The sequence below is a fragment of the Fukomys damarensis genome, unplaced genomic scaffold (assembly GCF_012274545.1).
Source record: "Fukomys damarensis isolate Sample0158 unplaced genomic scaffold, DMR_v1.0_HiC HiC_scaffold_23, whole genome shotgun sequence".
Taxonomy (NCBI): Eukaryota; Metazoa; Chordata; class Mammalia; order Rodentia; family Bathyergidae; genus Fukomys; species Fukomys damarensis.
Genome location: NW_022900935.1, coordinates 26,453,977 through 26,469,461, shown reverse-complemented (window position 1 = coordinate 26,469,461; position 15,485 = coordinate 26,453,977). Strand labels below are relative to the sequence as shown.

Here is a 15,485-nt window from a genome sequence, read left to right as displayed (position 1 = left end):
CTGGCCATTTGAGAGATGCAAATAAAGACAACACTGAGATTCCATCTCACTCCAGAAAGAATAGCTGCTATCAAGAAACCAATCAATAACAAATGCTGACAGGATTCTGGGAAGAAAGGAACCCTTCTCCATTGCTGGTAGGAATGCAGCCTGCTACAACCACTGTGGAAATCAATATGGAGATACTTTTAAAAACTTGGGTTAGAGGCCCCATTTGACCTGGCTATTCCCCTGTTGGGTATCTTCCCCAAAGGATTGAAAGAATCAAAACACAGCAATATACATGCACCATGTTTATAGCACCAGAGATTGTAACAGCTGAAACTTGGAAACAGCCCAACTGCCAATCAACTGAAGACTGGATAAAGATGTGATTTTTTTTAAATAAAATGGAGTACTACTCTGCCATAAAGAATGAAAAAATAGAGACATTTATAGCTAAATGGATGTACATTAGGGCAATACTCTTAAGTGCGATAAGTAGGACACACATGTGTAAATACTGAATAGTTTCTCTGGTGTGAGAAAGTGAAAGTGTAAATAAGGATCAGAATGTATAATAGATAATTTGAAATAGGAAGAAAATGTGTAAGGGGAAGGGAAAGTGGGAAGGGTAGGGAAAGGAAAGAAGGGAAAGGGAAAATATGAGAAAAGGAAAAAATAAATGGAAGTAAGGTCTTCGTAAATAGGGAAGATTGGAGGAGTTGAAAGGAAGGCAGGGGAATGGGGAAAAATAAGAACCAAAATATATTATGTAAAGGTACAAATTTCCAGTGATGAATATCATTATATTGCATACCTAAAATATACTAATGAACTTCACAGACAACAACAATAAAAAAAATAGTCACAACCCCAATTTAAAGCCAGTTCTGACTCCAAAGCTATTTGCACTAGTGTCCCTCATGCCATGGCTGAAAGGCAGGAGTTGAGTCGGGTAGGGCAAGAGTCAAAGTGCAAGAGTCCCAAGTAAATAGGGAAGAGCAGAACGCAGGGCTAGAAAGTACCACAGAACTAGTGGGGAAAGTCCATAGAACGAGGTGTAAATAAGTGCATTCCTCTTTAACCTGGATTTTGAAAGAGCTTGTAAATCCTTAGACAAAGAAAAGAACTTCAGATCCCTGAGTTGTATAATGAATTATTCGATAGTAGGAAAGGCAAAGGTGAAGGCTATTGGGAGTGTTTCAGAGGCTGTTAGAGGAAACAGTTTTGTTGTTCAACACAGAATTCGAATCCCCCTATGGATTCTCAATGGCTGTTCTCCTCTCAAAACTGTCATTTTGCCTCTGTCACCAATTTGTTGTAGGTGAACTAAGGGTAATAATACAAGTCCCATCCACTGAATATTTGGTAAAGTAGAAAATTTCTCATAAATTAAGGTTCGTGTCTGCTTTCTTCACTGTTGTGCCCAGTACCTACCATCCTGCCTGGCATATAGCATTGCTCAGCAGCATGTCATCAGCAAGATGGCTAACTAGCAGTGCCTGGCACACTTCTCGTCCTAAAAAAGGGCCGAGGCTGAGTGGCCCCATCCATCCACCAGCTCCTCTGGGAAGCAACTAGGAAGCAATTTCATGAATAACTTCATGGGTGAAGTCCCATGCAGGAAACTGTGCAGACTTTGGGCACTAACTGCCACCCCAGCTGGGGCTATCAGAGTATCTCAGCCTCTGCATGGCACTTAAACACAGAGGAGAGCTCACCTATATTTCTGTGATTGCAGTGCTCCACATGTCCAGGCCTGACAGAAGGTCACCCTGGCTGTTGTGCAGCTTTTAAACCCTGACAGGTGCCCCATCAAAAGGCCGTATTGCTGAATTTCACTAAATCTTTAAAGAAATAATATCAATTCTTCTCAAAATATTTCAAAAAATTAAAAGAGCAAGAATTGTTCTAAATGGATCATACCATGCCCTCATTTTCCTGATACAAAAACTAGATAAGAAAACACAGAAAGTAGAATGTAGACCAGAATTCTGGATGAACATAAATGAAAATTTTTTCAACAAAATATAAGAAAATCAAATATAATGGCACATTAAGATACATATATGTATATGTAATGGTCAAATGGAATTTATCCAAATGATGCAAGGATGAAAACCAATAAATGTAATTCATCAAATCAAAAGAATAAAAGATAAAAACCATACAGTCACCTCACTAGAAGCAGAAAAATCTTTGATAAAACTCAACAGCCCTTTATTTTAAAAGTCCTCAAACCACAGTGATATATACGCACCAGTGTTTATAGCGGCACAGTTTGTAATAGCTAAAACTTGGAAACAGCCCATCTGCCTATCTGTTGGAAACAGGATAAAGAAGATGTGGTTTTTCTATAAAATGGAATACTACTCAGCCATAAAGAATGAGAAATTAGAGTCATTCATAGGAAAATGGACACATATTGATGATATGCTCAAGTGAAATAAATAAGTCACATATGTGTAAATACCGAATAGTTTCTCTGGTGTGAAAAACTGTAATAGTACGCAAGATCCTAATGGGATAATTAAGAGTGTGAAATAGGAAGAAAAGGGCTAAAGGTGTAGGGAAAGTGGGAAGGGTAGGGGAAAGGAAATAAGGGAAAAGAAAATATATGAGAAAATGAAAAAATGGAAATAGAGTGTTTTTAATGGGGAAAGGAGGAGGGGGTGAAGGGAGGGCAGGGACAAGGAGAAAAAATGAGAACCAAGACCTGTCATGCAAAGGTACAGGACCGCAGTAATGAATGTAACTGTATTGTAGACCTAGATTGTACCAATAAACTCAATAAAAAGAACAAAACAAAACAAAACAAAAAAAGTCCTCAACATCACAAGGCCAGGCATTTAGCTCAGTGGTTCTACTACCTGCCTTGCCAATGCAAGGTCCTGAGTTGAACCCCCCGGTACACCCCCCAAGAAAAGTCCTCAAGATTGCTTCTTGGCCTTATGGCTCAGATCAAGTGTAAAAGTCCTTAAAAACTAGTTATAGAAAGAAATTAGTTCAACACAATAACGTCTAACAGTGACAAACCTACATGTAACATCATATTGAACTAGGAAAGGTGAAATTATTTCCACTAAGATCTAGACCAAGGTAAAGTTGTTCATTTCACTGTTCCTATTCAACATAGTATTGGAAGCCTTAGAACACCAGGCAAAATAAAGAAATAAAGGACATCCAAATAAGAAAAGTGGGAGTAAAATGCTTTTTCAAAGATGACATGACTTTATATCTAGAAAAATGTATAGATTTCATTTAAAAAGTTCAAACAAATTCAGTAAATTTGCAGAAGCAGTAGCATTTTTGTACATACAAAATGATTTTTTTTCAAAAAAAAGAAACAAGGAAGCAATCTCACAATTGCCATAAAAATAAAATGAAATACCTGTGAATATATTTAATGAGGTCATTATATTTAACAAGGTAGGGGAATGATCTCTATGATGAAAACTATAAAGCACTGGTGAAAGAAATTCAGAATGCAAAAATTGTGACGAGATCCCCTGTTCATGGATTGGAAGAATAAATCATGCTAAAATATTAGTCCACAGTACCTAAAGCAATTCATGTAGTCAGTGCAATCCCTACCAAAATATCAATAGTATTCTTCACAGAAATAGGAAAAAAAGCCAAAAAATTCACATAGAAAAACAAAAGACCTCAAATACCCAAAGCAATATTGAACGAAAAGAGCAAAGTTGAAGGCATTATATAATACCTGACCAAAAAAACACACTACAAAGTTATAGCAGCCAAAACAGCATGGCTCTGACACATAAACAAATGTAACAGAGGAGAGAAATCAGCTGAAAATCCACATATCTACATCCAAGTCATCTTCAACAAGGTATCAAAAACATACATTTGGAGAGAGGACAGCAATAGGTTGTGGGAAAACTGAATATCCATGAGAAGAATGAAACTAAACCTATATCTTTCACCAATTACAAAAACCAACTCAAAATAGGCCAAGAACTTAAATGTACCAAGTGTAACCAAAATATGGTGAATGATTAAATTTTTTAATGCATTAGAGTAAAAGACACATGCCATTAATCCCTCCTCAAAATAAGCCCCTCACTTCAAACACACCTACTTATCCCCTCATTCTTGCAATTTTCTGAAGCAGCTTTGGAGTCCTCTTTTGTGTCTTTACCAGGTGTGATAAAAAGGAAGGAAGAAAAGAGGGAAGAGGGGGAATAGGAAAAGAAGGAAGGAGGAAATAAAGAAAGAAAGGGAGGGAAGAAAGTAGAAGGCAGGCAGGCGGGCAAACTTGAAGAGCCCAAATTTAGGGGGAGGCAGGAAAACGGCAGATTCCTCTGGTCACAGCACTGGAAAGTGTTCCACCACTGATTCCAACACAGCTAGTGACACCAAGACAAGAACAGTGTCAATTCCCCATACTTTAATAGGAGAAGAAAACAACCAAAATGTCTCCTGAAGCAAAAGAGTTAAAAACCAGTGAGAAGATGCCTAAAGATGAAAGGAAATCCATCCTGCCTCACAAAACAAAGATAGCAATGGGGTCAGGAAGGGAAACCTAAAGTCCATGTTGCCAAAGGGGTGGAGCATGGCCCCACAGGAGCTGAACCTCGCTGCCATTAATGACAGAAGCATGGTGAGAAAGACTCCACGATCAGAAGAGATAATGTCAAGGAAACCCGAGTTCACATCACTTACTACCCTGCAAAAAGAGCCCAGATTTATCTGAAGTGGTGGAAATGAGGGAATCCCAAATACTAGTGCTGACCTCATTAATTATAAAGACAGATAACATCTCACTCACTCCAAAAAAAAGATAGAAAATAATTTAGTAGCGTTATGGAAAGGGAAGAAGCTACAGGAAAAGTCTTGTGCGCTGAACTGCAAACTTTTTCTAAGGAAGCAGGAGCTGGTGCACATACTCAGCATCCACAGGGGAACACACAGCCCCCAGCAGGCAATGGCTGAATGCTTTAAGGAGCAATACAAGATTTTCCCCACATTTCGGGTCACCAAAAGCCACTAGTTTCCCTTGAGATTGATCCACCTTTCTCTCCTGGAGGGAGACAGGCATCAGTACCTAGATGCTCTGCTGTGTGTACTGACGATCATCTACCATCGGCTGGGAGAACTTGGACTTGGCAATTCAGAAGAAAATGTGCAGGTGTCACATTTATTGAGAGAACTTAAGGAACTCTCCGTTGAGGTGAATGAAGCGGTAGCCTTAATAAACCCTTGGAAGAGGCCCAGAGCCTGGGACTCTTACTTTAGATACCGTTAAAAGTACAGCTGTTTTTTGGGGGGGAATAAGCATGTTTACACTTAAAACATGAAACTTTTGCAAAAGTAAAGAAGAAAGAAATGATAAATGTTTAAAGATGTGGAGGTAATACTTAACCGGATTTGATCAGAATACTCTGTATCAAAATATTACACAGTGTCCTATGTATATGTACAAGAAAAATAATAATAAATGACATTCAATTTAAAAAGGAAAATAAACAGATAAATGAATAAATAAATATTTGTGCACGATAGAGGGGGAAAGTGGGTGTGTGCCTGATGATTATCACAGCTGACAAAGCATTTTCTACCTTCCAATATAGATTGGCCAAGTTTGTAAACTGTTACTAAAGCTCCGCCCTCAAAGTTCTCCCTCCCACAGGTTGACCAGCAATACTCCATAAAACAGGTCAGGTAGGTAAGTAATAGGACGGACCTGCCAGTGATCCAGAAGCCACTGCACCATGGGCATCTCTGCATTCAACCCCACCAGATTCCCAGGAAGCATTTCTGGGCTCCTCCAAGTGGCCTCCCTGCTCGCCCTGCTTCTGCTACTGTTCAAGGCAGCCCAGCTCTACCTGCACAGACAATGGCTACTCAAAGCTCTCCAGCAGTTCCCGAGTGCACCCTCCCACTGGCTCTTTGGGCACAAGGTAAGGAAGGGGGATAGCAGGGAAGCCGGGGCACTCAGCCTAGCCAGCAACCCACAGGACAAACCTACCATGTAGCAGTCATGTGGTACTCAGGGAGCACCCAGCTCCTCTCAGGCTGGGCTCATCTCGGCCTCAGGGATCTCACTCCTTCACAAGAAGCTGGTCCAGCTGTTGCTTGGGTCTGTCACCTGCTCCTTCCTTGTGCAGATCTGTCACCGGTGGTGTTAGCCCTGCACTTGGAGGGGCTATGGCTGGCCCTTCCTGAGATTCATCCTTTCCAAGGTGAACTCCCCCAGCTCCCTCAGCTTCTCTCAAAAAACTTGCCCTTATTTATTTTATTTTGAGACAGAACCTTGCTTAGTCTGAATTGCCCGGGCTGGGCTCAAACTTTCCGCCCTGCCTTAGGATCTCAGAGTGCTGGAATCAGCCAGGTTTCTAAGTGTTTCTGGCTTAGAACTATGCTTCCACCCTGCTCCGGTCATTTGATGCCAACCTCTGTGCATGGGCCTGAGTTTGCCTGGGGTTACAGATATCAGGGTGATGGGATCCCGGCCCTGAGGGGTTCATGGTAAACATAAATCTCAGGAGGTGTCAGGCCACAAGCAAACTCTTAACAGGTAGGGTTATGATGTCAGGTGGAGGGACCAACTAGCTAGATTTGCCCAAAACTGAAAGGATCTCCAAAATGGGTGATATTGGAGGCTAATATCCTGAAGGTCATGGGCAGCACAATTCCTGCTGATGAGGAAGACTGATATTAGAGTTGCTCATTAAGCAGTGTTTTTAGCTACCAGCTTGGCCTCCACTCTCCTTGTGCTATGAGATCATTGGAGCTGGCAAAGGCCGTTGAGTCACCAAGGAAGGAGAGAAGGGAGCAGCCTGGGGGCTGCAGAGAGACAGCAATGACTCCCTGCAATGCCACCTCTTGGCTAGATAAGAGACTTCAGGGAGAGGAGCTCAGCAAGGGGTTGTGCATTGAATACACTTAAGGAGAGATGAAGGATATGGAGCTCAGAAGGAGAACTAGGCCTCTTATACACCTTGCTTCTCTCAGACAGCTTCCATCTAATGGGGCACAGATTCTGGCTTAGGGAAAGTCCTAGCAAACAGCAAAGTGTGGATGACAGCACAGATAGGTTATGCAACCAGCTCCAAATTCCTAACTTTTATTTAATGATCCACAGCTCCGTCCCTGTGGTAGCCCTGCCTTTCACTCAACTGCATGGGCTGGAACTAAACGAAAATCCTTGCTGAGTTTTCTTTCCCTTGGTGACAGATCCCCCCAGACCAGGAGCTGCCACAGGTGCTGAAATGGATAGAGGAATTCCCAAGTGCCTTTCCTCGCTGGTTCTGGGGAAGCAGAGCTCACCTGGTAATCTATGACCCTGACTACATGAAACTGATTCTGGGGAGATCAGGTGAGAGTGAAACCTCTTTCTAGCAAGAGAAGCTCCTTGCCCTGTAGTGTATGCCCTTGACCTGTCAATTTCCAGAATAGGAGGACACTTTGGCCATCATCCCTAAACACTTCCCATCATTCACCCAGGCCACAACTCAGCACAAGGCCAACAATTCTTATGCAGTACTATTTTAAAAACAATTGTGTGGGGCCAATTTTCTTTCTTTATTTTTAAATCAGATCAAAGAGTTCCATTGTATAAGTTGTTCTAAATCTGTAAAACAACTGTATCTACAGCAACTTGGGTTTGAAACTTCTAATTGTGACCTATCTTATGTCATAAGATGACTGAACCAACATCCACGCTTGAAAATTAAGCTCTGTTTTATTCCCTGGCAATGAGGATGCAGCCATTGTTTCTCCCCGGTTCCCCATCACAGTCCTGGGAGTGTTCATCTTCTAGTACAAGAAGCCTACCTTCCTGAGACAAACTGAGAGTCAGGACAGACTTAGAAGGGATTGGAAGCAATGGGAGGTAACATGGCACAAACTGCCAACCGGCAGGCATCAAGAATTCATGACAACCCGTGGCCTGAACATCAGTTTCCTCAGGGCCACATTATTTGGGCCTCGGTTTCCTTGCTTGTCTTTCAGATCCAAAGGCCAATTCTGCCTACAGATTCCTGGCACCCTGGATTGGTATGTATATCTAAGATACGAGCACAGTCCCTGCCCAGTAAGTTTCCCAAGCACCATGTCTCTGGCTTATAGAGGACAACGGATACCCAGACACCACTGTCGTGAACCACTCCTCTATCAACCCTCACTGTTCTTCTTCTCATCAGACTCTTATTCCCTCCTAATGCTGAAATGAGTCCTCCTGAAGCTCAGCTTCTGCCACATCTCTTGAAATATTGCCAGCCTGGCATCTATTTATGCCCCTCCTTGACCTGCCCTCAACACTTTTTTAACCTTTATCTAAGAGTTGCCATAATCACAGCAGATGGACCAACCCAAGTGGGAAATCCACATTCCTGAATGTATGTGTCCTTCCTGCCTTGTCCGAGAAATTCTGCCTTCCTGAGGGTTGTCTGCACCAGTTCCCCAGCACAGTTCCTCCCAAATTATCCAGGATCTGATCTGATTCTCACACACACACACACACACACACACACACACACACACACACACGTGCACACATGCACACAAACACCCATCTCTGGCCCAGGGTATGGTTTGCTCCTATTGAATGGCCAGACATGGCTCCAGCACCGGCGGATGTTGACCCCAGCCTTCCACTATGACATCCTGAAGCCCTACGTGGAAACCATGGCTGACTCTGTTCGAGTGATGTTGGTGAGTCTGTCTCTTGCCAAGTTACTGCTGCCAAACAGCAGAACTACTTGTCCCTGACTGGCCTGAACAACAAGGGCAGCTTCAGTGGCCCAGTGAACCTAAGAGAATACCACTTAATTTCCTGGAGCACATGGTTTCTGGGTGAATTTTGAGTAACACACAGTGAAACAGACACCAAATCCACATTCTCCGTCAACCTCCCATACCATCATGTCTTGCTGAGACTGATTCTGATCCAACTGTTCTCAGAAAACTTTTTAGAGAGTAAACAAGAACCAAAGTTACTGAAAGCCCCCATTAAAAGTGGCCACAATTGAAACAGATTTTCTTTATCTTTGAGACACTTGTTTTCTAAAATTGGAATCCTACTACTCCCTCAGTTCAAGCTCAGTTGTCAGAACATTAAAGAATCCTCTTCCCCTTTAAGCCCTGAAAATATGTTTTGATAATAAAGAAAAAAAAAGCCAAAACAAACATAGCTGGTTGCCAACATTCCAAATTTATTTCAGGACTTATAGACTGCTATGCTTAATTTTTAAGTGATTTGTGAGAATCTAGAAGTATAGGAAAAACGCCTAGTCTATTTAACACAGGAATTCTGGAGAAAACTAGAAAGTCAATGTTACCCTTCCACCATAGGACAAATGGGAGCGGCTCATCAGTCAGGACTCTCCTCTGGAGATCTTTCAACACATCTCCTTGATGACACTGGACTCTATCATGAAGTGCGCCTTCAGCTACCAGGGCAGTGTCCAACTGGATGGGTCAGTGGTAGGCTTTTGGCTACAAGGCCCTTATTCTTGCTACTGATATGGAATCACCTGAGAGGCAGGTGAGGGAGCTAACCTGGTACAACCAACCATTGCTTTGTACTATTCCTACTACAAAGCAAGATTCTAGCTCTAGCCCTCGGCCTACTGTAATTCCATTCTAGATCCAACCCTACCCCAGACACATAGCTCTGATTCCCAGCATGGCTGGAAGCCCAGATGCTCATGCCATCTTCTTTTTTGTTTTTTTTTTCAGTTTTAATTGAGTTTATTGGTACATTTTAGCGATACAGTACAGTTACATTCATTGTTGGGATCTTGTACCTCTACATGACAGGTCTTGGTTCTCATTTTTTCCCCTTGTCCCTGCCCTCCCTTCACCCCCTCCTCCCCTCCCCATCTAGAAGCACTTTATTTCCATCTTTTCTTTATCTCACATTTTTTTCTTTTCCCTTATTACCCTTCCCCTATCCATCCCACCTTCCCTACACCTTTAGGCCCTTTCTTCCCATTTCACAATGTCAGTAATGTTATTAGGATCTTATGTATTATTGCATAATACATAATAATACAGAGAAACTATTCGGTATTTACACATGTGTGACTTATGCTCATGCCATCTTCTAGAGGCCCAAGGACCACAATGGCTGTAAGACAGAAGTAACACATGCTTCAGTGCTGTGTGTCCCTACCTTTGAGGGAATTACCACTTTACCATCAAGTCAGACATCCTCTCTCAATTCAATCTGTCTTCTCCCTCAGGGAATCCCAGTCCTACATCCAAGCCATTGGGGACTTGAACAACCTGTTTTATTCCCGTGTGAGGAATGTCTTTCACCAGAATGACACCATCTACAGTCTGTCTTCTAATGGTCGATGGTCCAAATATGCCAGCCAGCTTGCCCATGAGCACACAGGTTCTGTCTCGTCCTCCTGTACCCCCCTCCCTTTTACCAGACTTAGCCCGATGGGACCATCAACCCTTCATGCAGAGCCAGGCCCACTGGTGCCCCTGCAGAACCTGAGACACACTCATGCTTGTACTTCCTTAGTACAAGGGAGCTGAGATGTGAAGGTGTCAGATAACGTGCAGGGAATTACCTGTGCTTTCACATTGCTGATGCTGCACAACATTGAAGAAGGGCTCTGTGGGCTGTGCTCCTGAGGGAAACTTGTCTTGCATCAAATGCTGCTGAATTCCCACTCCTGACCCACACACCACACTCATGCTGAGCTCTGCAGCACTTCCAGATTGGGTGGGGGGCATACATATGGGTTTCCTCTAGGTTGCTGTAGCTCTTGGCTCTCTCTACCTGGTAACTTGTTCTGGGACAGACCGAGTAATAAAGCAGAGGATGGCTCAGCTGCAGAATGAGGGAGAGCTGGAGAAGGTCAGAAAAAAGAGGCGCTTGGATTTTCTGGACATCCTCCTGTTTGCCAAAGTGAGTGTGTGTGGGAGAGGCCTAGTGCTTTGCTCAAAATCACAAAACAGGGACAAATCCTGTTCCATATATTATATCAGTTACCTGTGTCTCACCCCAGACAGAGAATGGGAGCAGCTTATCTGACCATGACCTGCGTGCTGAGGTGGACACCTTCATGTTTGAGGGCCATGACACCACAGCCAGTGGCATTTCCTGGATCTTCTATGCTCTTGCCATGCACCCTAAGCATCAACAGAGGTGCAGAGAGGAGGTGCAGAGCCTCCTGGGGGATGGATCCTCCATTACCTGGTAAGAAAGAGCTCAAGAGATCAGAGAGCTCAAACTCTCTGGTAGGGAGTTGGCCTTAGATTGTGCAGGCCTTGCCTGGCCTTCAGGATGAGCTTCATTTCAGGGAACACCTCGACCAGATGCCCCATACCACCATGTGCATCAAGGAGGCCCTGAGGCTCTACCCACCAGTTCCAAGTGTTGTCAGAGAGCTCAGCAAACCTATAACCTTCCCTGATGGGCACTTTTTACCCAAAGGTATAACCTTCTCAGAATCACTTAAGCTTTCCCTCAGGGATAAGATGTGCTTCAGCAGTTCTGAGCCTTGCTGGGTCTTTCTTTATTGTCAATAAGTGAATGCTTCTTACTTATAGAGTGCATCCATGTAGGACATAAGCCTAAATGACCTATAAAGTTCCTTCTGATCTGATATTGTGCATGGCTACTATCCTAATCCTCTCTTTTTCTTTAGCTAACATTCATTCTTCTTTAGAATCTGTGGTCTAATAATACTGCGGTTAATTCCAGTTTGGTCCTGGTGATATTTTGTGATTCTAACGCTTTATATTCCAATTCTAGAACCCAATGTTACATGATTTGTGACCATACCTCTTCTTCATATGTCTTCACTGTCACATCTTTTTAAAATCATCCTCTATATTCGATACAACGCATCAAATGCTTGGTTTGAAAAAAGGTGTGAAGAACTATATAGACAGGTCAGTAAATATGATGTAAATATAGATCTGTAGAAACTTCTCCACAAAAAAAGGCAGTATTTAGATTTGAGCCTCTAAAATTCTATTCCCTAACATGTGGAAGATGGCAAGAGAATCACATAAGGGCTAGAGAAATGCAGTTCTTGCCTTGAGCTGAGAAAATGATGAATGAATTCTATGTCATGGGTCATATGTGGTCCAGTCACTGAGAAGGCCTCAAGTTGAAGGCAGAAAGCAGCTGATGACCAGACCTAAGACCCCTGCAGTGGTAGCAAACCACCTGTTGATTCACACCCCTATTAGGCATGAATCCCGGACCCACCACATCCTACCTGTTCAATCACTGAAAATTTCTCTCTGAAACTTAGTTTGAAACATGGGATAAAACAATGCTTTTCTTGAAGTGTTGTTGTGAGGACTGAGTGAATTAACATGTGCTTCTCAGTGGCATATCTTATCTTTTATCAACATAAGTTCCCATTTGATTTGTTTGAAAAAGTAAGGTACAATTCTTTCTTGCTTCTCTCTCAGCGTCATAGTTTTCTGCTCCTCATCTGTGCTCAGGTAATTAAGCAAGTCCACCCTTACCTTTTGCATTAAGATCACTCTGATCAAAATGATCATTTTGGCACTCAGACCTTTTGTGCTGGTTGAGGGACTAGCAACCAACCCCATGGGTATAATCAGTCTTTTCTCTGTGTCTTACCTCCCCCCTAGGTTTCGTGATCACACTTTCCATTTATGCCCTTCATCACAATCCGAAGGTGTGGCCAAACCCTGAGGTATGAGGCCCCCAAGGAAGGGAGGTCAGGGAAGGTACTGTGCTTCCTGTCCCCTTGTGGTTTGGGAGAAGGGGCTTGACCCCTACCTTTCCTGGCTCTGGTTCTCTTTCTGTAGGTGTTTGACCCTTCCCGATTTGCACCTGATTCTCCCCGACATAGCCACTCATTCCTGCCTTTCTCAGGAGGACCAAGGTGAGGTGTCTGTGTGGTAACTGGGTAATAGGGGATGAGGGTAATACTTGTAGCATTCCCTTCTGTTTGTTACTTCCTATGCTTATGTATGACATCTTCAGACACACTCTTCTCTGTAGGTGTTGTGGAAAAGAAGCTTTGTGTGGATGCATCTGTGCACAGAAGGAAGGGGGCATTTTGTGGCATATCACAGAGACCTTGGCCCAGCACCCGTCCCAAATGCCAGCCAAACTCAGTGTCAGCAGACATTACACATTCCAGTGTGTCCTGGTGCTTTCCTCAAATTAGAAGTATGATATTAGGAATTAGAAATTCTCCTGTGAGTTTAAGTTCAGGTGATGTGCTTTCTGATTGCCAGGAATCTCAAAGGGCAGAGTCTTCTCACACATTCTCAAACCAGCCACCACCCTTTTCAGTTTATTCCGTGTTTCTCACATCACTGCAGCGAGTGATTAGTTTGCCTGGGTTTGTTTTCTGGGTGCCTGCTATCTGCCAATTCTTCAGTCAGATTTCAAAATTTTACAGTAACCCATTAGAGAAAGTTTTACAACATATTTTCAGTCTCTCCCAACACAATTTTTGGCTGCATGTTAATGTTCACATTCTTACAACTTTCCCAGGTGTCAAAACTGGACAGACAAAGACATAAATACCTTGAAATTACAGTTAGACCCCATGTAGTCCTACCTTGAATAAAAAGCATTAAAATGGGGACAGTAAACTGCCTTTGAGAGAAAACCACTACTCTCTATATACTACATAGCATTTGAGAGATTCTTTCTGTGCAAAATATAAAACACAGTTGAAGCAGCTGCTGAGTTGGACAAATGCACTGCAAAAGGGCTTCTGTGATAAAACCCAGAGGCTTTAGGAATTATCTAGTGGGATGTAACTTACTCTAATCTTTATAGAGAAGAAGTATTGACTTTTCTAAGTCAATACCTCTATGAATTCCTCAAATGGGAAACAGCTTTCATAGAACAGGCTTTGGGAAACTTGTCTTTTAAGAAGTTGGCTTTGTAGGAATTGACTGTTAATCCTAAAACAGTACTTCCTCCTATATTGGCTGCAAATCATATTGCTGCCACTAGAGGACAGGAGAGTACTAGTTTCCTATGTTTCATGCTCAGTTTTTGGGTAAATTTCTTACATTATTTTAAATTTAACTAAATTGAATTCTTCAAATCTAGTGAAGTTAATTAATTTAATTCAAATATAAAAGGAGGTTTTAAGCCAGTTTCTGTGTGCCTAGTCCTGTATTAGGTAACAGGAGCACAGATTAAAGATACCATCTCTCAAGAGTTCAGCCAAGGACAAAAATGTGTTCTACAGAAGGAATATCCATGCTGAAGGCACACATCATTCCTTTCTTTATTCTTTCACTCTTAGTGGGATGTTCCATGTTCCTGGCACTATCTCGGTCTCTGGATTGTGATGTGTCCTTGAAAAAGGACCAATGGTGCCAGGAGAGCCCTAGGAAGGAGAGGGAGAGTGGAGCAGGGATGATGACAAGCTGGGCATTTGCCTGAGCCTTAAGGACATAGAGGCAGAGTCGGAGGGTAAACATGTTCAGTGACCTCAGCAACATGAGCTGAGCTAGAACATGGTGCTACCAAGGTAGGAGTTGTGTGACAAAGCAGACATAGAGGACATGGATGCAGCGGAACCATCTGGACACTGTCCTGACTGATGAGGACACGGAAGGATCAATGGGGGGTAGGTGCAGGGACACCAGAGAAGTCTCAGATGAAAACACTGAAGGCAAAAGGGAAATGTCTGGAATAGAACTAGAAGGATGCAGATGTGGGGGGCCTGAGGCCATAGAGGGAGGCAGGAGTCTGGCCACTGAGTTCAAGGCAGATGGGCCTGCAGTTTGCCAGTCCCTAAACTGATGCCCCCCAAAAGAGGTTCCTCATTAACATTTGACTCCTCTCTTAGAAAGTTTCTTGGAACCCCTAATGGAATGAACTAACTAATAATTAACATTTGAAATGATTCAAGTGATCAGACTTTCCCTCTTGTAGGGTGTGGGGGCAGGGCAGATTCTGTGCCTGTGAGAGCAGAAGGCCAGGGGTAGCCACGTACAAATAGAAGGTTCTGTCAAAGGTCAGAAGAGGGTAAACCAAAGCCTGTGGCAGAGCTTTGCATGCCTGTAAGGAAAGGGATCAGGCTGGGCATATGAACTAAATGTCCAGCTCTGCGCTGGGGCTCAGGTACCAGTGCCTGACCAGCTCAGAACAGGGCCGGAGTCCACATCTCACTGCACTGTCACTCACTGGCCCAGGAACTGCATTGGGAAACAATTTGCCATGAATGAACTGAAGTTGGCTGTGGCCCTGACCCTGCTCCGTTTTGAGCTACTGCCAGATCCCACCAGGGTCCCCTTCCCAATACCACGAATTGTGTTGAAGTCCAAGAATGGGATCCACCTTCATCTTAGGAAGCTCCACTAACCCTGGTGAGTCAACAACAGGCTCTGAGGGTCTCGTGCCTACTATCTGATCTTCCTGTCACCTGCTTCTCTCCCCAGCCTGTCCATTCATCTGCTTTCTACCTGCTCATCTTCCTGTTGTCCTGCCTCCTTTCTGTCTGCCCTTCTCTCTCTCACTTTTCCTTAGGCTCCTTACCAGTTTGCCTGTACATATCTTC

The 15,485-nt window shown here is 43.2% G+C and overlaps 2 protein-coding genes across 4 annotated transcripts in view; one reads left to right on the top strand and one right to left on the bottom strand.

Annotated features, from left to right (window-relative positions):
* LOC104852519 (cytochrome P450 4X1) overlaps positions 1–7,176 on the bottom strand; it is a 107,374-nt gene extending 100,198 nt beyond the window's left edge. Inside the window, exon 1 of the mRNA XM_010610256.3 lies at positions 5,975–7,176. Within this exon, the coding sequence (XP_010608558.1) occupies positions 5,975–5,977 (3 nt within the window). The 5' untranslated portion in view covers positions 5,978–7,176. The remainder of the gene's footprint in view (positions 1–5,974) is intronic.
* LOC104852520 (cytochrome P450 4A10) overlaps positions 5,641–15,485 on the top strand; it is a 12,616-nt gene continuing 2,771 nt past the window's right edge. For 2 of the 3 annotated variants that reach the window (XM_033767235.1, XM_019205416.1), the window contains exons 1-12: positions 5,643–5,906; positions 7,183–7,324; positions 7,960–8,004; positions 8,534–8,661; positions 9,301–9,425; positions 10,194–10,348; positions 10,767–10,873; positions 10,974–11,164; positions 11,268–11,401; positions 12,580–12,644; positions 12,760–12,836; positions 15,121–15,294. In XM_033767235.1, the coding sequence (XP_033623126.1) occupies positions 5,718–5,906; positions 7,183–7,324; positions 7,960–8,004; positions 8,534–8,661; positions 9,301–9,425; positions 10,194–10,348; positions 10,767–10,873; positions 10,974–11,164; positions 11,268–11,401; positions 12,580–12,644; positions 12,760–12,836; positions 15,121–15,289 (1,527 nt within the window). In that variant the 5' untranslated portion in view covers positions 5,643–5,717 and the 3' untranslated portion in view covers positions 15,290–15,294. Of the gene's footprint in view, positions 5,907–7,182; positions 7,325–7,959; positions 8,005–8,533; positions 8,662–9,300; positions 9,494–10,193; positions 10,349–10,766; positions 10,874–10,973; positions 11,165–11,267; positions 11,402–12,579; positions 12,645–12,759; positions 12,837–15,120; positions 15,295–15,485 lie in introns of all 3 variants that reach the window. The other variant, XM_019205417.1, reaches the window with a different exon arrangement.